We start from the raw sequence: 17,162 nt of genomic DNA, 5'->3' as shown, positions 1-17,162 counted from the left end.
GAAACACTTGTACCCTGGTATGAAGAACTATGAGGAGGGAAGGATGGTAAAACTAACTCAGTAGTAGCAGCATGTGATTCATAAGGCTTAAGAGTGATACCTTTATCGTTGTGTTTAATAATGTGCAAAATGAGATCATAGATTAATAATAACAATGTGATCATTCGTTAATGAATGCTTATTCAAGTGATTTACTAGTCTCTTAGTAGGGTATTGCTTAATCAGTGGAAAACATCATGGCCTTTTGAACGCCTGCAGTCCAAAGAGGGAAGGCTGGACCCTGAAGGAATGGTGTTCTACAAGAGACGCGCGTGCCACAAGGCAAGAAACCTCTCCTTCCACCACTGGTAGTGCCCAGATGTTCACAGCAAGGGATGGTACAACAGTAGTGTAGACCAGCCCATTGCAACTCCCAGACACCATCCGATATATCTTGGGAACCCCCCTCAAGGAAGACTGCCAAGGCAAGCCTAGCAGGGGGAAAGACAAATAACATTGTTTTATTATCTTGGGGGATATTAGTTTGCAGGATGCTTGCAAGGTAACTTCTCCATTTGATTTGTCCATGAAAAATGAGGTTCCAGGCAAAACAGAGTCCGGAACAGTGTAAAAGCTACGGAACCCATCAGGGAGCCAGCAGAGCATCAAGCAGGAGACGAGTAGTTGGAGCGGTGCTTTGTCTCCAACGCATCTGCCTCTCCCCTTCGCTGAACCCTCTTTGAACTCATCTGCACACATGAAACAGGAAAAAAAGTAATCTAATTAAATATCCGTCACCGAACACAATCAGGGCTGAGGCCAGGTCCCAGCCTCCATCTCTTTATCCTGCGAGGAGGCAAAATCAGGAAGAAAGGAGGGTCTTGAGCTGCAGCTACAAAAGGAAAATTAAAAGACAGTGACAACAAATCTTCTTTATCCAGAGTAAGGCAGTAAAAAGAGATTTAAAATCATGTCTGATCATTCCCGCAGACCACTTTTAGGGTGGACAGAAAATTCATCAGAAGTTCTCTGACAGAGAAAGGATGGAAAGGTGCAAATGGAATGGAAAATGGAAAACCTTCAGCATTTTTTACTTTCTTATCTTTTCGTTTGGAGTATTATTTATTACATCTTGCTGATGTCCATGTGTGTAACACAATCCCTGTCAGAGAAGGCGAGGGCCACTGCAGACCTTCCTCCATTTTTGTCCATGACTCCATCCCTGGGCAACGCACACTAGCTCTCCTGGCTTTCCTCAGCGCCTTGGAGCCACCCTGGGGTGACAGTGGTGGACCTTCAGTACCAAATACATATGCGGTGATGTGATCAGAGAACCTCTGCGAGACAAGAGAGATGTTCATCTTGCTGCACAAGAATTGGTTCATCATATCCCTTGTGGAAAACTCATACAGGATTGCTGGTTCTTTGCTTCCCTCTAAAATACCATTGGGTTGGTAGCCAGAGCACTCAACACCTTCACTGTGTGTAAGGTCCAGCCTCAGTGTGCAGCTGACTCCCATCACCCAGTCAAAGCCCTCAAATGGATTTAGTCTCAAGCCTTGGAGATGCCCAAGCATGCCTAGGACTGCTGTACCTGGTGAAGCAGCAAGCCATACACTTGTCTTTGCAAAGCCCTTCTCATCAATCACCTCCACGTTCTTAGGAGAGCTTTTCCCTCCAGGATCTCCAGCATCAGTTTTTGTTCACAGCGAAGTATTTCCAGCCCTCTGTTCCCAACGTTCAATGTGAGGTGAAATGAAGAACATCCCATGCTCCTTCATGGGGAGACATGGGGTCGGAAAGTGCGTGGTCGAATCATCATGACCACCTTCCTCAAGGAGTAGTAGTCTGTGTCCTTCCACGAGTACCACACGATACCATCCGGCCCCAGGATCTTGCGGTTTTTAATGGAGTATCGGCCGCCCTGTGATGCAGAGAAGAAGGATGGTCAGGCATGGGAAACGCTCAGAGGCCTCATCCTGATGGGAGCATCAGAAAACTGATTGTTCTGAAGGAGCAAAGAGCTTAATGACGATGCGGTGAACAGAGCACGTAAAGCCCAACATTTTTCAAATGGTCCCAATGGAGCTGGCATCCATCTGTCTCAGGCTGCGCGAGTCACCCGTACCACAAGTTTCCACCACGTGGTCCCAAACCCCAGCATGCAGAGGTGTCTCAGCACTCATGTCTGGCCCATGGCACTGAAAAGGTTGGACTGCCTTGGTGCCCAGCACTCATTTTTTTCTCTCCCTGGAGAGCAGAGACTGGTCAAGCCAGGAAAGATTGCTATGATGTGAGGGCCAACAACCTCCTCCCAGCCCTGGACCTTGGGCGCCAACATCTGCATCCTCATCCCTGCATTTTACCTCATAGTACACCCCGCTGAGTTTGGAGAAAAAGCACTGGTTGGAGAAAAACCACTTTGTGTCCTCATCCTTCCACCTTACCTTGTAGTACACCCCATTGAGGTTGGAGAAAAAGCACTTGCTGGACAAAAAGCACCTTGTGTCCTCCTTCTACCTTGCCTTGTAGTACACCCCATTGAGGCTGGAAAAAAAGCACTGGTTGGAGAAAAAACACTTTGAGTCCTCATCCTTCCACCTTACCTTGTAGTACACCCCATTGAGGTTGGAGAAAAAGCACTGGTGGTACCACCAGCCTCCATGGGAAATCTCGGCGCAGATGTTCCCCGAGTCAGGCGTGCTGAAGCTCCTCTTGTTGTGGTACCAGGCAAAGGAATCCTCCACCGTCCCGCTGAACCCGTCCACGTGCAGGCGGTAATAGTTTGCCTCGTCCTCAATGCTGCAAGCGACAGAAGTGGGACTGTTTAATGGGGAGTCTTCGAGTCTCCGTTCCAACCTGGATACCGCGTTCCTGGTGTGGACTCCTAGCAATCATCAAGCTACTCTGGCCAGCCTCCCTGCTATGGTTCATCGCCTCTAAAAGCCAAAGATGTTGTATTTTTCCCTTCTGTGGGTTGTGTGTGATTTTGTCATGACTCAGGGCAGTTGTTACGGGGCTGAACTGGGCGGACTGTGGCTCTAAAACCACAACAAAGGACTTTCGGCAGCTTTGGCAACACGGTCCCTCTAATTACACAGCACCGCCTCCTTTCCACGTAACAAGCGTCTCGCTCTTCTTCTACACTGAGCTAATTAGTCATCTGCCCCTGGATTAGCAAAGGTTTTAAGGTCACTGCCATGGCACGTGATGTCTGATGTGAAATTCGAGACGACCGTTCAGACTTTACATTTGCTGGTGGAGGACGCTCTACGGCACGTTCAGACAATGGGATTTTTTTTTTTTTTTCCAGCATTTTCCGCAGTTTTGGGCTCTACTCAAAGCCCTCAAGCTTCAAGTGTCTGTAAGATTCATCACTCCCTTGGACATTCTCCCAGGGCGGATTACTCCACAGTCACGCACAAGCGTTTCCAGTAGAGACGGAGTTCATCTGGGACAGTCTAGACAGACTTGGTCACCCCTGGTTAAGAAAGGGTGTGGCTGAGATGGTATGGGTAAATAAAACACCAGAGAAGGGGAAGAGCTATGGACACCGAAGGACATTACATCAGGCCCAGCAAGTAAAGGCCGTGAGCAGAGAGGGTAAAAACCAAAACACAACTCTAAACCAGACATGCTGGAGGACCTGCCCAGCAAGACCACAGGATTCAAAACCCTGTTTTTGACATACAGCTCGGTAATTCTGGCAGAAAAATTACCCCTAAGCAGCTGGGAACTGCCCATTGGCTCCCTTCCTCTGGGGCTGTGGATGTTGGCCATGGCCAAACGACACTGCACACTTGCAAGCTCACACCCAGGCTTCAACCTGGAGCAAAATTTGGTGGTAAAATCCAGGCGTGGAAGAAAGGATAGACAGCCTGGGCCCAATCTGAAAAGCTCTCTAGACAGAGTCACTCTGACCACAGCAGGGTTCCTACGCCTCAAGAACACTGAAATGAACGGGTTGCGTCTGTGAGGACCAGGGAAGGGCATCCCACTTTCTACCTGAAGACCTGGTAGAAGGCGTGCTTGTGCTTGTTGTTCCAGTCCTCCAGGTCGATGCGCAGAGAGTAGTCCCCTTGGCTCGTCATCTTGTGGATGTTCTCATTGCCCAGCCAGAACTCGCCATTGAGGTCCCCAAAGCCCTCCTTGTACTCATTCCAGGTTCGGTTGAAGTCAACTGAACCATCCTGACGCCTCTGGATGACTGTCCAGCCCCCACCTGCCAGGAGAGAGATAACAAAAAATGGGAGTCTCCAGGGAGCATCCAGGGGGTCCCAGACAGATCCCTTACTGGTGTCACCTCTGAGCATCCATCTGCAGCTCAGCAAGGTATCTCCTTGTCGTGCCTCCTCCCACCAAGTGGCGAAATACAGTGCTGGTTGCTACACGGGGATAAAATGCGATGCCCATCATAGCTCACGGAAAAGGGCTCCCACCTCTCCCATGCTGGTTCACGATGATGTTCCCCTGTTGACTGTCCCAGATCTTAAGATGGTTTTAAATGTGAGCGAGCTGGTAGTTATCAGGAGGCAAATGTTTTGGAACTAGAACAAACTAGAGATCCTGCAGTCTGGAGACAATTCTGTACTGTTCCTGCAGCACCACAGAGGCACAGGAGCTCTTCCAGTATTGTCTCACTGCCTCCATCTGCTCTCCCATCTGTCCAAATCCCTCTCTTCTCTCTCATTTCATTCTAATACTGCAAGCTTGGGGTGGGAGGGGACGGGACTGGGGCCACCTTTTTATTTGCTGTTTGTACAGCCTGTCACTCTACAGCGTCCAAGATTGCATTGGTGGTCACGCATACGATAGTCATGACATAACAGAGATCACAGTGTCTGATCAGCGTGTATCTTAGCGAGCACATGCATCCCAAAGCTGCGATCACCTGTTGATACCACAACAGGGGAGACGCCTGCGTGTGGGGAGCTGAACCCCTTCCTCCAGCACGGGACGTGTGGATGTGATACATCCGTCCGTGCTGGAGCAGATCCACGGGGCAAGGGACTGACAATCCACCACACCATTTCCTTGATGAATGGCATTGCTCTTCCAAAACTGAAGTGTCACACACTAATTTTGTTAGTAAGTTTCATAGAATCATAGAATCATAGGTTGGAAAAGACCTCTAAGATCATCGAGTCCAACCATCCACCCAACACCAGCATTCCTACTAAACCATATCCTGAAGTGCCACATCTACGAGGCAACTTTGCGCCTTAGCATGACAATAGTGTGCTCTGTATAGGTGTTCAGACAACAAGGATGTGGGAGGTCACCTGCTCCCTCATTTACACTCCAAAATATCTGTGGGAGAGGATCTACCTCCCCCCTCCTCACTTCAGCACAGCTACAATTAGTGGTTGCCCATGCATAGCCCTCAACTACCTGGAGATGCTCCAGGTACCCCCGAGTGACCAGCTGCTACTCCAGAAGGGCTTCTCTTTCCCTAAGCCCTGTGTCGTATCCACTAGTGTGTTGCAAATATCTTGGGTGCATGAGGACATCTCAAAGAGCACGAAACATCTGTATTTCAGCAACTGAATCCCAACAACGATATTTGGTTTGAAGTATTCATCCAAACCCCTTCTACAGCCAGCAGAGAGGACGAGTCTGTCCCTCGGGAAGAGTCCTTCAGGAGGTGCTGCTCTCACGGACTACGAAGTAGCTTAGAAACAACTCAGATATGAGATACAACTCTCAGGTTAGACAAATCCCACCCAAAGCTCTGCTGGAAGACGTTGTAGGTTCCTCCTGCAGTACCTTCAGTGTCCATCTCGCACAGCACTTCAATGGGCATCCCTCCGACCGAGGGCATGATGCTGTAGACCCCAGACCGCCGCAGTCCGTTGTAGTAAACGGAAGCACAGTCGATGGGGCAGTTCCTGGCATGCTTCATCTCTGCGTGAGAGAGCAGAGAAACACGGCGTTCAGTGCACGGCGTGGAGAAAGGGGCACGCAACCAAAACTAGCATGGCTTTCATGATCATCGTGATGCAGAGTCAGACAAATAATCCCGGATCCAGAGCTGCTTCTGAAGATGAAAAGCTCTGCAGCACGCTGGCTTCACACCTGAGCTCAGTGGCTGATTAGTGGCAAGGTTCGTTAGCACAGACCTGCACTTAAGGATGATGTGGCCGAGGAATGGTCTTCAGCTCAACTGTTTTTTTAATGGCAACACAGAAATGCTGTGCATTTTGCCAGGCTCAAACTGAATTATATCTCATACCAAAAAGGTCCTATAAACTGATAAAGAATAGTCTGGCTCTCCAGCAATGGTCACTGTAGATAATAGTGGAAGGGTTTTTTTCTCCCAAACTGCTGCTGTTGGTTTTGTCTTACAAGGAGAAGGGATAAAAATAGTTCTGGAGAACCTCAAAGATGTTTTTAACTGGGCTGTGTCAGGTGGGATTTATTTTGTCTGGCACCAGCCATCGATACTTCAGGCAGGCAGTCTCAGTTAGTCCTTAGAGACTTCTGTAGAGAGCAGCTCATCCCGGTTTTACGTGGGAGAGGAGAGAAAAGCTGCTTGCCCTGTCTCCCTCCATCACCTACTAAAGGAGCTGGAATACGACTCGGGAGAAGTATCTCTTTGTCCTTCTCCGACGCTCCTCCTGGACATCTGCTGTGGGAGACGGGCTCTGGGGCACAGGGACCAGACTGGTACATCTGGTCTTGTCTTCTTGAAGACCACCACCCCCTTGCCATGGACCCAGAGACCCAAACAGGTTGCAAAAGCAACCCAGTTACCCTTCCAGCACCTCAAGGTTGAGCTTTAAAGATCCTGGCTATGGTAGGCCCTGGTCAAAATGCTTCTACGGCAGTGGGTTCTTTGGCAGAAAATGGGGGTTTAGCAAAAATGAACCTTGAATTTTTTAATTGAAAGTTCCCATGTTTGCTAAAAAAAACAAAGAAAACATTTCAGGGACCAACAGGGAAAACAACCAAATCCCTGGCAAATATTTAAATGCATTTGTTAAAAAAGGAGCGTGGGAGAAATAACAGAAAACAGTTATTTTTCAAGGTTGAAGAATTTCACCAAAGGCTCAATTTCATTCTGTGAATTTCTGAAGAAAAAAAAATCTTGTTTTTTTTTTTTGGTGGTTTTTTTTTTTTTTATGGAAAAACAGTCCCTGGAGCTGAGAAGAAGGCTCCCACAGCTGACTGCAGGTGGGATGATGGTGGGAGCAATGCCAGCGTGGTTGTCAGAGCCTGAGCTGGTCCCTGAGAGCATCTCACACCATCCACGGAGGGAACAAGGAGCCACTGAGGGACAGGACCCCTCTCCTAGACAGCATGGAAACCATCTCCAGAGGTGTCCATTGGTCTGAGGAGCCCTCCTGGCTGCCTCAGAAAGGCAGGTTGGGTGAGACCAGACTCACAGAATCACAGAATCACAGAATGGTAGGGGTTGGAAGGGGAGATTTAAAGCAGTTTTCCCAATGCCTTTCCCTGCAGCTCCCCTTGAGAGAGGTCCTCAGGGTGAAGCATCCCCTCCCACCCAGCCCCAGCAGCTCCTCATCACCTGGATGGTGCATCTCCTCCTGCAGCCTCATCTCGGCGGGGCCGAGGCAGGTGGGATTACGCCAGGCCCAGTCGGTCAGGACGGAGATGTTGTTTATCTGCGCCTGCATGTCGTAGAGCAGCGTGGCCTGGATGTGCTGCAGGGTGCTGGCCTCGCTGTACCGATGCTCCAGGTCCTGCACCCGTTGAGCCAGGCTGTGGTTCCGGCCGGCTGCCTCCTCGTGCTGCGGGAAAGGAGAAAGGTGGGGTGGGGGCAATGCCTGGGGACCGGTGTGGAGATGGGGATATGGCCCGGGGACCCCCCCAGGGATGGGCAGGCAGCGGGGCCATAGGGCAGAGGAGCACTCGCTGGGTGCACCCCATGGAGACCAAGGACCCCAGGGATGGTGCCGGCACCCTCACCCTCACCCTGCGATCCTGCACCAGCCCCCAGCCCACCGCGGGAGCCACGGGCATCTTGATATGGCCAGGCTCTGGTGCAGGCAGGGCACGCACCAGCAAGCCTAGGGCTGCAAGAGCAAGGCAAGCGTACAGGGCTCCTCACCAAACACCCTCCGGTCTGCAACCCATTGCGACACAGGATCATAGAAATATGGATTGGTTTGGGTTGGAAGGGACCTTACAGACCATCTTGTTCCAACCCCTGCCATGGGCACAGACCCCTTCCACCAGACCAGGGTGCTCCAAGCCCCGTCCAACCTGGCCTTGAGCATTGCCAGGGAGGGGGCAGCCACAGTTTCTCTGGGCAGCCTGCGCCAGGGCCTCACCGTCCTCAGAGTGGAGAATTTCTTCCTTATATCTAATCTGTATCTCCTCTCTTTCAGTTTGAAGCCTTCACCCCTCGTCCTATTGCAACAGGACCTGCTAAAAAGCCTGTCCCCCACCTTTCTTCTAAGCCGCCTTCTACTACTGGCAGCTGCTCTGAGGTCTCCCTGGTGCCTTCTCTTCCCCAGGCTGAGCAGCCCCAGCTCTCCCAGCCTTTCCTCCCAGCAGAGGGGTTCCAGCCCTTCAGATCATTGCTGGGGCTTCCTCTGGCCCAGCTCCAACAGCTCCATGTCCTTCTTATGTTGGAGGCCCCAGAGCTACAGATTTAGCAACCACAGTTGGAATTTCCTTCCAAAAAGCTCTCCAGTCTCCCCTTCAGCCATATAACGTTTTATAAAATTATAAGGAGCTCCACAACTTCTTGACACGTTGTATGGTGAGCCACGTCCTGCTCTTTGGGCAATGGCTGTCATCCTGCAAACAGCAGTGACTGCATCCATGCTATGCAAGGAGCGGGTGTGATACAGGACCTCAGCCCCTTTTATGACCTTTTCCCTGCTTGTTTTTAGGACAACCAGTCTCTGATCCCATGTAAAATATAGGCACAAGCTGGCTGGAGATGCCCACGGCTCACACCAGGAGATGGACACCCTGAGCCCCACCGGCATGCACCCAACATGGCCCAGACACATGGTCACGGCAGACACGCTCGCCTCTCTTGTTCAGTGCTCCCTGTCCATTAGATGGCAGAGCAAGCCTTGAACAGCACCTCCAAAATCCCACAGCAGCCTGGGAACCCTCCCCTGGGCAATGCAGCAGCTCTTCATCCCACTCCTCAATCCCTCCAGGGGGTCCGGCAATCCCAGACCTCATCTGCACTGGAGGGACGCTGGTTCTCCACCAGCACTGCCCTTCCCTGTCCTCTCACGGGGACATCTCTCTTCCTCCATCACCCGCTAGGCATCACTGCCTTGGGCTCACAAACCACCCCATGACCCCAAAAATAAATGTTGTTTACATTCTCTGCTCCCTGTCCCCATCATCAGGGGCAAATCTGGATTTTCAGGTGTCTGTGCAAGCTTGCGGCTTATGAAATATCCCTGGGGACACCGAGAGCTGGCACTCGACCTGCGAAACCGTGGAAGTGCTGCTGAGGGTGGGGATTTCCATCATCTGGAAGAGGTTTGAGTGCCCAGAGGATGTTTTCTTCCCTTCCAGCTCACACAGAATCACAGAATCACAGAATTACAGAATAGTAGGGGTTGGAAGGGACCTCTGTGGGTCATCTAGTCCAACCCTCCTGCTGAAGCAGGGTCACCCAGAGCAGGCTGTACAGGACCTTGTCCAGGCGGGTCTTGAATATCTCCAGAGAAGGAGACTCCACAACCTCCCTGGGCAGCCTGGGCCAGGGCTCCGTCACCCTCAGAGGGAAGAAGTTCTTCCTCATGTTCAGCTGGAACTTCCCAGGCTTCAGTTTGTGCCCGTTGCCCCTTGTCCTGTCGCTGGGCACCACTGGAAAGAGTCTGGCCCCATCCTCCTGACCCCCACCCTGCAGATATTTAGAGGCATTTCGAAGGTCCCCTCTCAGCCTTCTCTTCTCCAGGCTGAACAAGCCCAGCTCCCTCAGCCTGTCCTTGTAGGAGAGATGCTCCAGTCCCCTCCTCATCCTCGCAGCCCTCCGCTGGACTCTCTCCAGTAGCTCCTCATCTTTCTTGAACTGGGGAGCCCAGCACTGGACACAGTACTCCAGATGGCGCCTCACCAGGGCAGTGTAGAGGGGAAGGAGAACCTCCCTCGCCCTGCTGGCCACACTCTTCTTGATGCACCCCAGGATCCCATTGGCTTTCTTGGCACCCAGGGCACGCTGCTGGCTCATGGTTAACCTGTCATCCACCAGGACACCCAGATCCCTCTCCGCAGAGCTGCTCTCCAGCAGGTCCACCCCAAACCTGTACTGATGCCTGGGGTTGTTCCTCCCCAGGTGCAGGACCCTGCATTTGCCTTTGTTGAACCTCATTAGGTTCCTCTCTGCCCAACTGCACACCTCGGTCCCCATTCCTGCCAGGACACGTCTCGGCTTGCTGTTCCCAGGAGATAGCATCACCTCTGCTATGGCAGCTCTACAACATCCCTCCCAACGCCGCTTGAGCATTGCCTGCATGGCCCTGCCAAAAGCCCACCAAGCCTGCCCGTACCCCGAAACCCAGAGCAGCTAGATAGGCAGGGGGAAATTACGTGGGAATTACGGCATGAAACGACACCGTGCTTTCCTTCTCAGGGCTGCGATGTCCCCAGCCCTACCACAAATCAGCCGCCCCCTCCCCGGACCTGCTCTGCGAGCTGTGACTGCTACCGGCTTCTTCCAGCTCCCGTCACCCACGCAGCAGCTCTCCGCCTAAACCCCGTGATGCTTTCTCCCAGACAATCCCCTCCTCCGCAACCGATACCTTTATTTTTTTTTTCCCCTGCCGCTGATTAAAAACGGCACGGCCAGACCACGGCCACGGTGCCCTGGTGCTGCTCCCTCCCCTGCATCCCCCTGCGCTGGTGGCACCGGGGCTGCGTGTTTTACACGTACGGAAAAACCGCATCGGGTTTGGCTCTGGGCAAACGAGACAGGACTGCACGTGCGCCTGGGCGAGGGGGTTCGTTTTGCTCCCTAAATCGTGCTGGAAGGAGGGAGGGAAGGGAGGACATCGACGGGGAGCAGGATCACAGAATCACAGCGTCGGTGTGGTCACAGATCGGATCAGAATCACAGAATTGGCAGCATCTCGCTGGCACGGGTGTTGCTGGTACTGTCCCTCAGGTATGAAGCACTTGGAGACACTGAGGTAGGACCCGGCACCTGGCTGCTCCAGGACACCTGGGTGCACCCAGAATATCACAGAATATCACAGAATAGTAGGGGTTGGAAGGGACCTCTGTGGGTCATCTAGTCCAACCCTCCTGCCGAAGCAGGGTCACCTACAGCAGGCTGCACAGGACCTTGTCCAGGCGGGTCTTGAATATCTCCAGAGAAGGAGACTCCACAACCTCCCTGGGCAGCCTGTTCCAGTGCTCCGTCACCCTCAGAGGGAAGAAGTTCTTCCTCATGTTCAGACGGAACTTCCTGTGCCTCAGTTTGTGCCCGGTGCCCCTTGTCCTGTCACTGGGCACCACTGAAAAGAGCTTGGCCCCATCCTCCTGACCCCCACCCTGCAGATATTTGTAGGCATTTATAAGGTCCCCTCGCAGCCTTCTCTTCTCCAGGCTGAACAAGCCCAGTTCCCTCAACCTCTCCTCGTAGGGGAGATGCTCCAGTCCCCTCACCATCCTCGTAGCCCTCCACTGGACTCTCTCCAGTAGCTCCTCATCTTTCTTGAACTGGGGAGCCCAGCACTGGACACAGTACTCCAGATGAGGCCTCACCAGGGCAGTGTAGAGGGGAAGGAGAACCTCCCTCGTCCTGCTGGCCACACTCTTCTTGATGCACCCCAGGATTCCATTGGCTTTCTTGGCACCCAGGGCACGCTGCTGGCTCATGGTCACCCTGTCGTCCACCAGGACACCCAGGTCCCTCTCCGCAGAGCTGCTCTCCAGCAGGTCCACCCCAAGCCTGTACTGGTGCCTGGGGTTGTTCCTCCCCAGGTGCAGGACCCTGCCCTTGCCCTTGTTGAACCTCATCAGGTTCCTCTCTGCCCAACTCTCCAGCCTATCCAGGTCTCGCTGGATGGCAGCACAGCCTTCTGGTGTATCCACTACTCCTCCCAGTTTGGTGTCATCAGCAAACTTGCTGAGGGTACATTCTAACTCTTCATCCAGGTCGTTGATGAAGAAGTTAAACAAGACTGGGCCCAGTACTGACCCCTGGGGGACACCACTTGTCACCAGCCTCCAACTAGACTCAGCGCCGCTGATGACAGCCCTCTGAGTTCTGCCATTCAGCCAGTTCTCTATCCACTTCACCGACCCTGTGTCCCTCTGCTCTCCTTTTTGAGGTCAGGAGACCAGCAGCACCCCGCAGCAGACACGACTCCTTCAGAGCTGCTCAGCTGGCCTCCTGTTGAGCAGACACATGCTCTCCCAACTCATCCCATGCTCCAGGAGACACCCAAGAGGTCCTAGCAGCATCTGTGTCTGCATTCATTGCTCAGATCTCTGCGAGATCCGCTGGATCCCACAGAGACCCTTGCATGGCAGACGCTGGAGGTGGGTAGGAGGAATCCCACTCTTTGCTGCTGCTCCAGAAGCATCCCTGTCCACCAGCTTCTCCCCAGCTGCCAGGCATGGGCAGGAGAGCCAAGGCATGCTGTGAGAGCATCCGCTATCTGTCTAAGGATGATTCATTACAAAAAAAGAAATAGCAAATAGCAGGGAAAGGGATAATAAACTAAAAAAACGACAGAAATGACCAGGCAGGTGATAAGGGAGACAACAAGGACGAGCAGAGGCTTCAGACGCTGCTGATGGGCCAGGGAGTGATCTGCTGGGGCATGGCCTTGAACAGGGGCCACCTGAGCCCTGCAGCAGATAAGAAGGGGGGAAACACAATTATCAGGAGCGTTACGGGCTTGTGGGACTCTGCAAGACATATTATGGGATGCTGAGGGGAAAGGCTAAAGGTGCGGAAAGGAGAGGGGGTCAGGGTGGATGGGTTGGGGAATGAGTGTAGGAAAATGGAGAGATGGGGGAGTTCAAAAGGTCTGGACACGAGTAAAGCAGCTTCCCTCGTCCAACCAAGCCTTGGCACTGCAGTCTGTCTTCTCTTCTCATGGAGTCTTTTCCTTAGCTTCTTTTTCTTCAGGGTAATCTCACTCTCTCCTACTTGTGAGTGCTGCAGGGCTGAAGTGCCTGCAACTGGAGGGACACGGGCCGCAGGGCTCACAGGTCTAGGTCAGGGTACACACGCGTGTGCACGGACATGTCTGTGTGTATGTGCATAAACATGTATATGTGTATGGGCATATACACGTGTATGCTTAATTGCATGTCCATATATATGAGTATGTGCATGTATGAGGGGTCTAAACACCTCAGCTCAGCTCCTTCTACAGCCACCTCCAGCCACCTGCCATCTCGCAGCCCAGAAGGTCAGCCATCCTCCTGGGTGGTGAGGCCCTGGCCCAGGCTGCCCAGAGAAGCTGTGGCTGCCCCCTCCCTGGCAGGGTTCAAGGCCAGGTTGGATGGAGCTCTGAGCAACCTGGGCTGGTGGAAGATGTCCCTGCTGATGGCAGGGGGCTTGGAACCAGATGAGCTTTAAGGTCCCTTCCCACCCAAACCGTTCTATGGTTCTGTCTCTGGAGGGAGATTGGTTCTGCTCCCTCTTCCCTCTGACTCTGACAAGACCCGGCACAACCACCATGGACCAAAGACCTTGTCTTTACAGGGGTCATTTCAGACCTGGAAATGAAGAATGGATTAAGAGCGTGAACACTGCAGAGAAAATATTTAGTGCATTTCCATCCATCTCCCTCCTTGGGTCTGCGCTGGGGAGCTCAGTGCGAGAGCTGCAGCTCCGGGGAGCACAGAAGGGGGTTTTGGTGCCAGTGCAGGCAGCTGGGATTGGGAAGGACAGATTAAACAGGGACAAAATGTCACCAGGGGATGGATGTGGGAAGTCAGGAGACGGAAGACCTCTTGCACCAGCTTGTCCCAGTGCAAGTGCAAGGAGAAAATGGGAGAGGTGCAGTGGAAAGCGGGTGAGAAGGCAGGATGGGGGACAGGGACCCTGGGTGAGGGGCACGGAGCGGGTCTGCCTGAGCACGAGCACCCATCCTGCCTCACTTGACCCCTCCCCTCCCTTCCTCTGTCACACCAGGAACATCTCGCTCCCGTGGAGACACCCACGGCACAGATGCCCACCCAGCAGCACGGCCATCGGCCCTGCAGCCTCCAGCACAGGCTCGATCTCCCCGTGGGCTGCTCCAATGAGGCTTTCGAAACCGGGAACCCAAGGGCGAGGATGAAAGGAAACCAAACGGAGAATAAATTAGCCGCAGAGCCAGACCATATCAGACCTCATCTCCTCCAGGAGCCAAGACAAGGATGCTATTCACCCGGTGGTCTCGGGGCTTTTCCAGATGACACCAGTACATTGCTGCTGGTTCTTCTGTGCATCTCATCAACAGCCCAGTAAGATATCTCAGCTGGGAGACGACTCCTACGGCCAGCAAAAACTCACCCTCCTCCTCCCCTGCCGACAGCCAAGCCAAGTATTTGCTGGGCACAACCACGGGGCAGTGCCAAACAGCTGAGAGCTTCAGAGATGCCAGACGAGGCTGGAAAAAATTTATTAGTGTGAAGCTTCAGGCTGCGGGGCTGATGAATGGAGCCGAGGTGGGACGAGCACCAGAAAGGAGATTGGAGGAAGGGTGCCGCGGGCTAGAGGTCAGGGCTTCTCCTGCTCAGCCACAGCCATCAGAGCTGTGGTCCTTCACTGGCCACCCAAAACTCCAGTTCTGGTCTGGGATCCCACTATGGGCAATGGGATGGATCAGCAACCCCTCCTACGCAGGCTCGAAGTTGGAGGAGGTAGCGCAGAGAAAACACTGAAGGGTTTGTGGCTAATGTTAAGAAAGATCAGCCCTGGAAGGCTCCTGAGCCATCACAGTAGGAGCAGCTGGGGTTTAATAATGGATATCCCAGCCCGTGGTCAGAGCACCATATGCTTCACCGGGTGTCCTACCCCTGCAGCTGCTGGGAGCTGGAAGAGACCATGGGAAGGGACTGTGGACACCTGCGTGGAGGGGATTTGCAAAGGGCAGCTCTTTACCTGGAGCTCGAGGACTTTGATGCGGTGCCGGTGGTTCCTCAGCTCCTCTTGCAGCTCCGAAATCAACTCCCGCAGCTCCAGGACCTGCTGCTTGCGCTCCTCATTCTCATGGAGCCAGTAGGACACTTCATCGGTGCAACGAAACATGTCCGGGCACCTCTGCTCATCCCCCTGTGGCAGCGTGGCCACGATCTTACAGCGGCCATTGGGCAGCACCTGGTTGCTGTACTCCCCGCACTGGATCAGGCCCGTGCCCTCCTGGGGACCCTCGTGGTCTCTGTACCCCGCGGGCAGGGATTTCTGCAGCGAGGGGCTGCTCAGCGTGGCCAAGAGGATGAGGCATAGCAAACCAGCCCTGGCAGAGCTAGCACTGGGGCAGATCTCCATCAGGATGGTCCCCTGGGATGATCCCACGTGTCTCGTCATCAAACAATGCCAGGGAGAAAGGTGGAAGTCCCCAGGGCATAACCCCAGGTCTTCTCCTGAGAGCTAGCACATGAGGTTGCAGCTGTATGGGAGCAGAGCATCAGTAGGGATCCCAAGGCTAAGGAGGTCACTGCAGACATGGGACCCGCCTGTCCCCATAAAGCATCATCCCTGCTGTCACCCCGTGGCCACCAAGCTGGGACCAACTCCAGTAGGAGCTCCTCCGCCCTCCTAGCCAGGCTCCACCAGCTTCGTGGGCTGCGTTTCCACTCCTGCAGAGCTGTTGGTTGGCTTGGAAGGTGCTGAGGTCTGGCTGGGGGTGGTCAGCCTCTCAAGCAGGACTTTCTGCCCGTGCAGGACAGTGCACAGAAAGGAGCTGAATTCCTTGGATGGGGCATCCCTCTACGCCATCAGTCCCTGAAATGGGAACCAGAGCAAGGAGAGATGTGATGGAGAGGAAGGATGACCAGCCAACACTCCCCACCATGCTGCCCGCCCACAGAAAACCAACAGGTCCCCTCACCTTCCCCGGGCCCCTCCAGCCATCCCCACAGCCCAGGGGCACAGGGCATGGACTCGGGGCTCTCTCCATGTCCCTGTCTATGACTTCTCCTTGGCAGATGTAACTGTAAATGGAAGTTATTGAGTGAACAGTGTCCATGGGCAGCCCAGACCACCAACCCACCCTTGGGCAGGGTTAGACCACCTCCCCATCCCAGGGGCAGTCTGGATGGACCCTGGCTGTGGGCTGGTTGCACCACATGGGCTCAGGTCCAAGGGGGGATGGAGGGATGGTGGTCTGGCCACCATTCAGGCAAGGCAAATACGTGACTGGGTCCCTTTTATGCAGAGAAATCGGGGCTCCTTCTGCAGCCAGAGCTTCCCTCTGATCCCTGCCCGTCACCAGGGCTCCCAGCCATGGCATCATGCTCTGAATCACAGAATCACAGAATCACAGAATCACAGAATAGTAGGGGTTGGAAGGGACCTCCGTGGGTCATCCAGTCCAACCCCCCTGCCGAAGCAGGGTCACCTACAGTAGGCTGCACAGGATCTTGTCCAGGCGGGTCTTGAATATCTCCAGAGAAGGAGACTCCACAACCTCCCTGGGCAGCCTGTTCCAGTGCTCCGTCACCCTCAGAGGGAAGAAGTTCTTCCTCATGTTCAGACGGAACTTCCTATGCTTCAGTTTGTGCCCATTGCCCCTTGTGCTGTCGCTGGGCACCACTGAAAAGAGCTTGGCCCCATCCTCCTGACACCCACCCTGCAGATATTTAGAGGCATTTATAAGGTCCCCTCGCAGCCTTCTCTTCTTCAGGCTGAACAAGCCCAGTTCCCTCAACCTCTCCTCGTAGTGGAGATGCTCCAGTCCCCTCACCATCCTTGTAGCCCTCTGCTGGACTCTCTCCAGTAGCTCTTCATCCTTCTTGAACTGGGGAGCCCAGAACTGGACACAGTACTCCAGATGAGGCCTCACCAGGGCAGTGTAGAGGGGAAGGAGAACCTCCCTCGTCCTGCTGGCCACACTACTGTGGAATCTGCTCCCAAGGTTTCTCCTGACCAAGAGCCATCCCAGTCCCGCTCCGGTGAGGACAGGGAACTGGAAGTGATGCCATGGCTCCCCAGCAGCACCCCAGCTCCCAGCAAGGAGGGATCCCAGCTCCCAACATACCTTCAAAAGTCCTGGCCAAGACCTCCGGCGGCGAGAGCA

General features: G+C 53.7%; 1 protein-coding gene across 1 annotated transcript; it reads right to left on the bottom strand.

Annotated features, from left to right (window-relative positions):
- Positions 1-1,756: 1,756 nt before the first annotated feature.
- Positions 1,757-15,451, bottom strand: LOC104336842 (techylectin-5B). Its single transcript, XM_075445245.1, has 6 exons — positions 15,026-15,451; positions 7,508-7,730; positions 5,746-5,883; positions 3,985-4,201; positions 2,586-2,781; positions 1,757-1,903 (listed from the first exon to the last, which is right to left on the bottom strand). Exons 1-6 carry the CDS (start codon positions 15,449-15,451, stop codon positions 1,757-1,759), a joined length of 1,347 nt encoding a protein of 448 aa, XP_075301360.1.
- Positions 15,452-17,162: the final 1,711 nt, after the last annotated feature.

The sequence above is a fragment of the Opisthocomus hoazin genome, chromosome 2, assembly GCF_030867145.1.
Source record: "Opisthocomus hoazin isolate bOpiHoa1 chromosome 2, bOpiHoa1.hap1, whole genome shotgun sequence".
In the NCBI taxonomy this organism is placed as follows: Eukaryota; Metazoa; Chordata; class Aves; order Opisthocomiformes; family Opisthocomidae; genus Opisthocomus; species Opisthocomus hoazin.
This window is presented reverse-complemented; position numbering and strand designations above follow the sequence as displayed.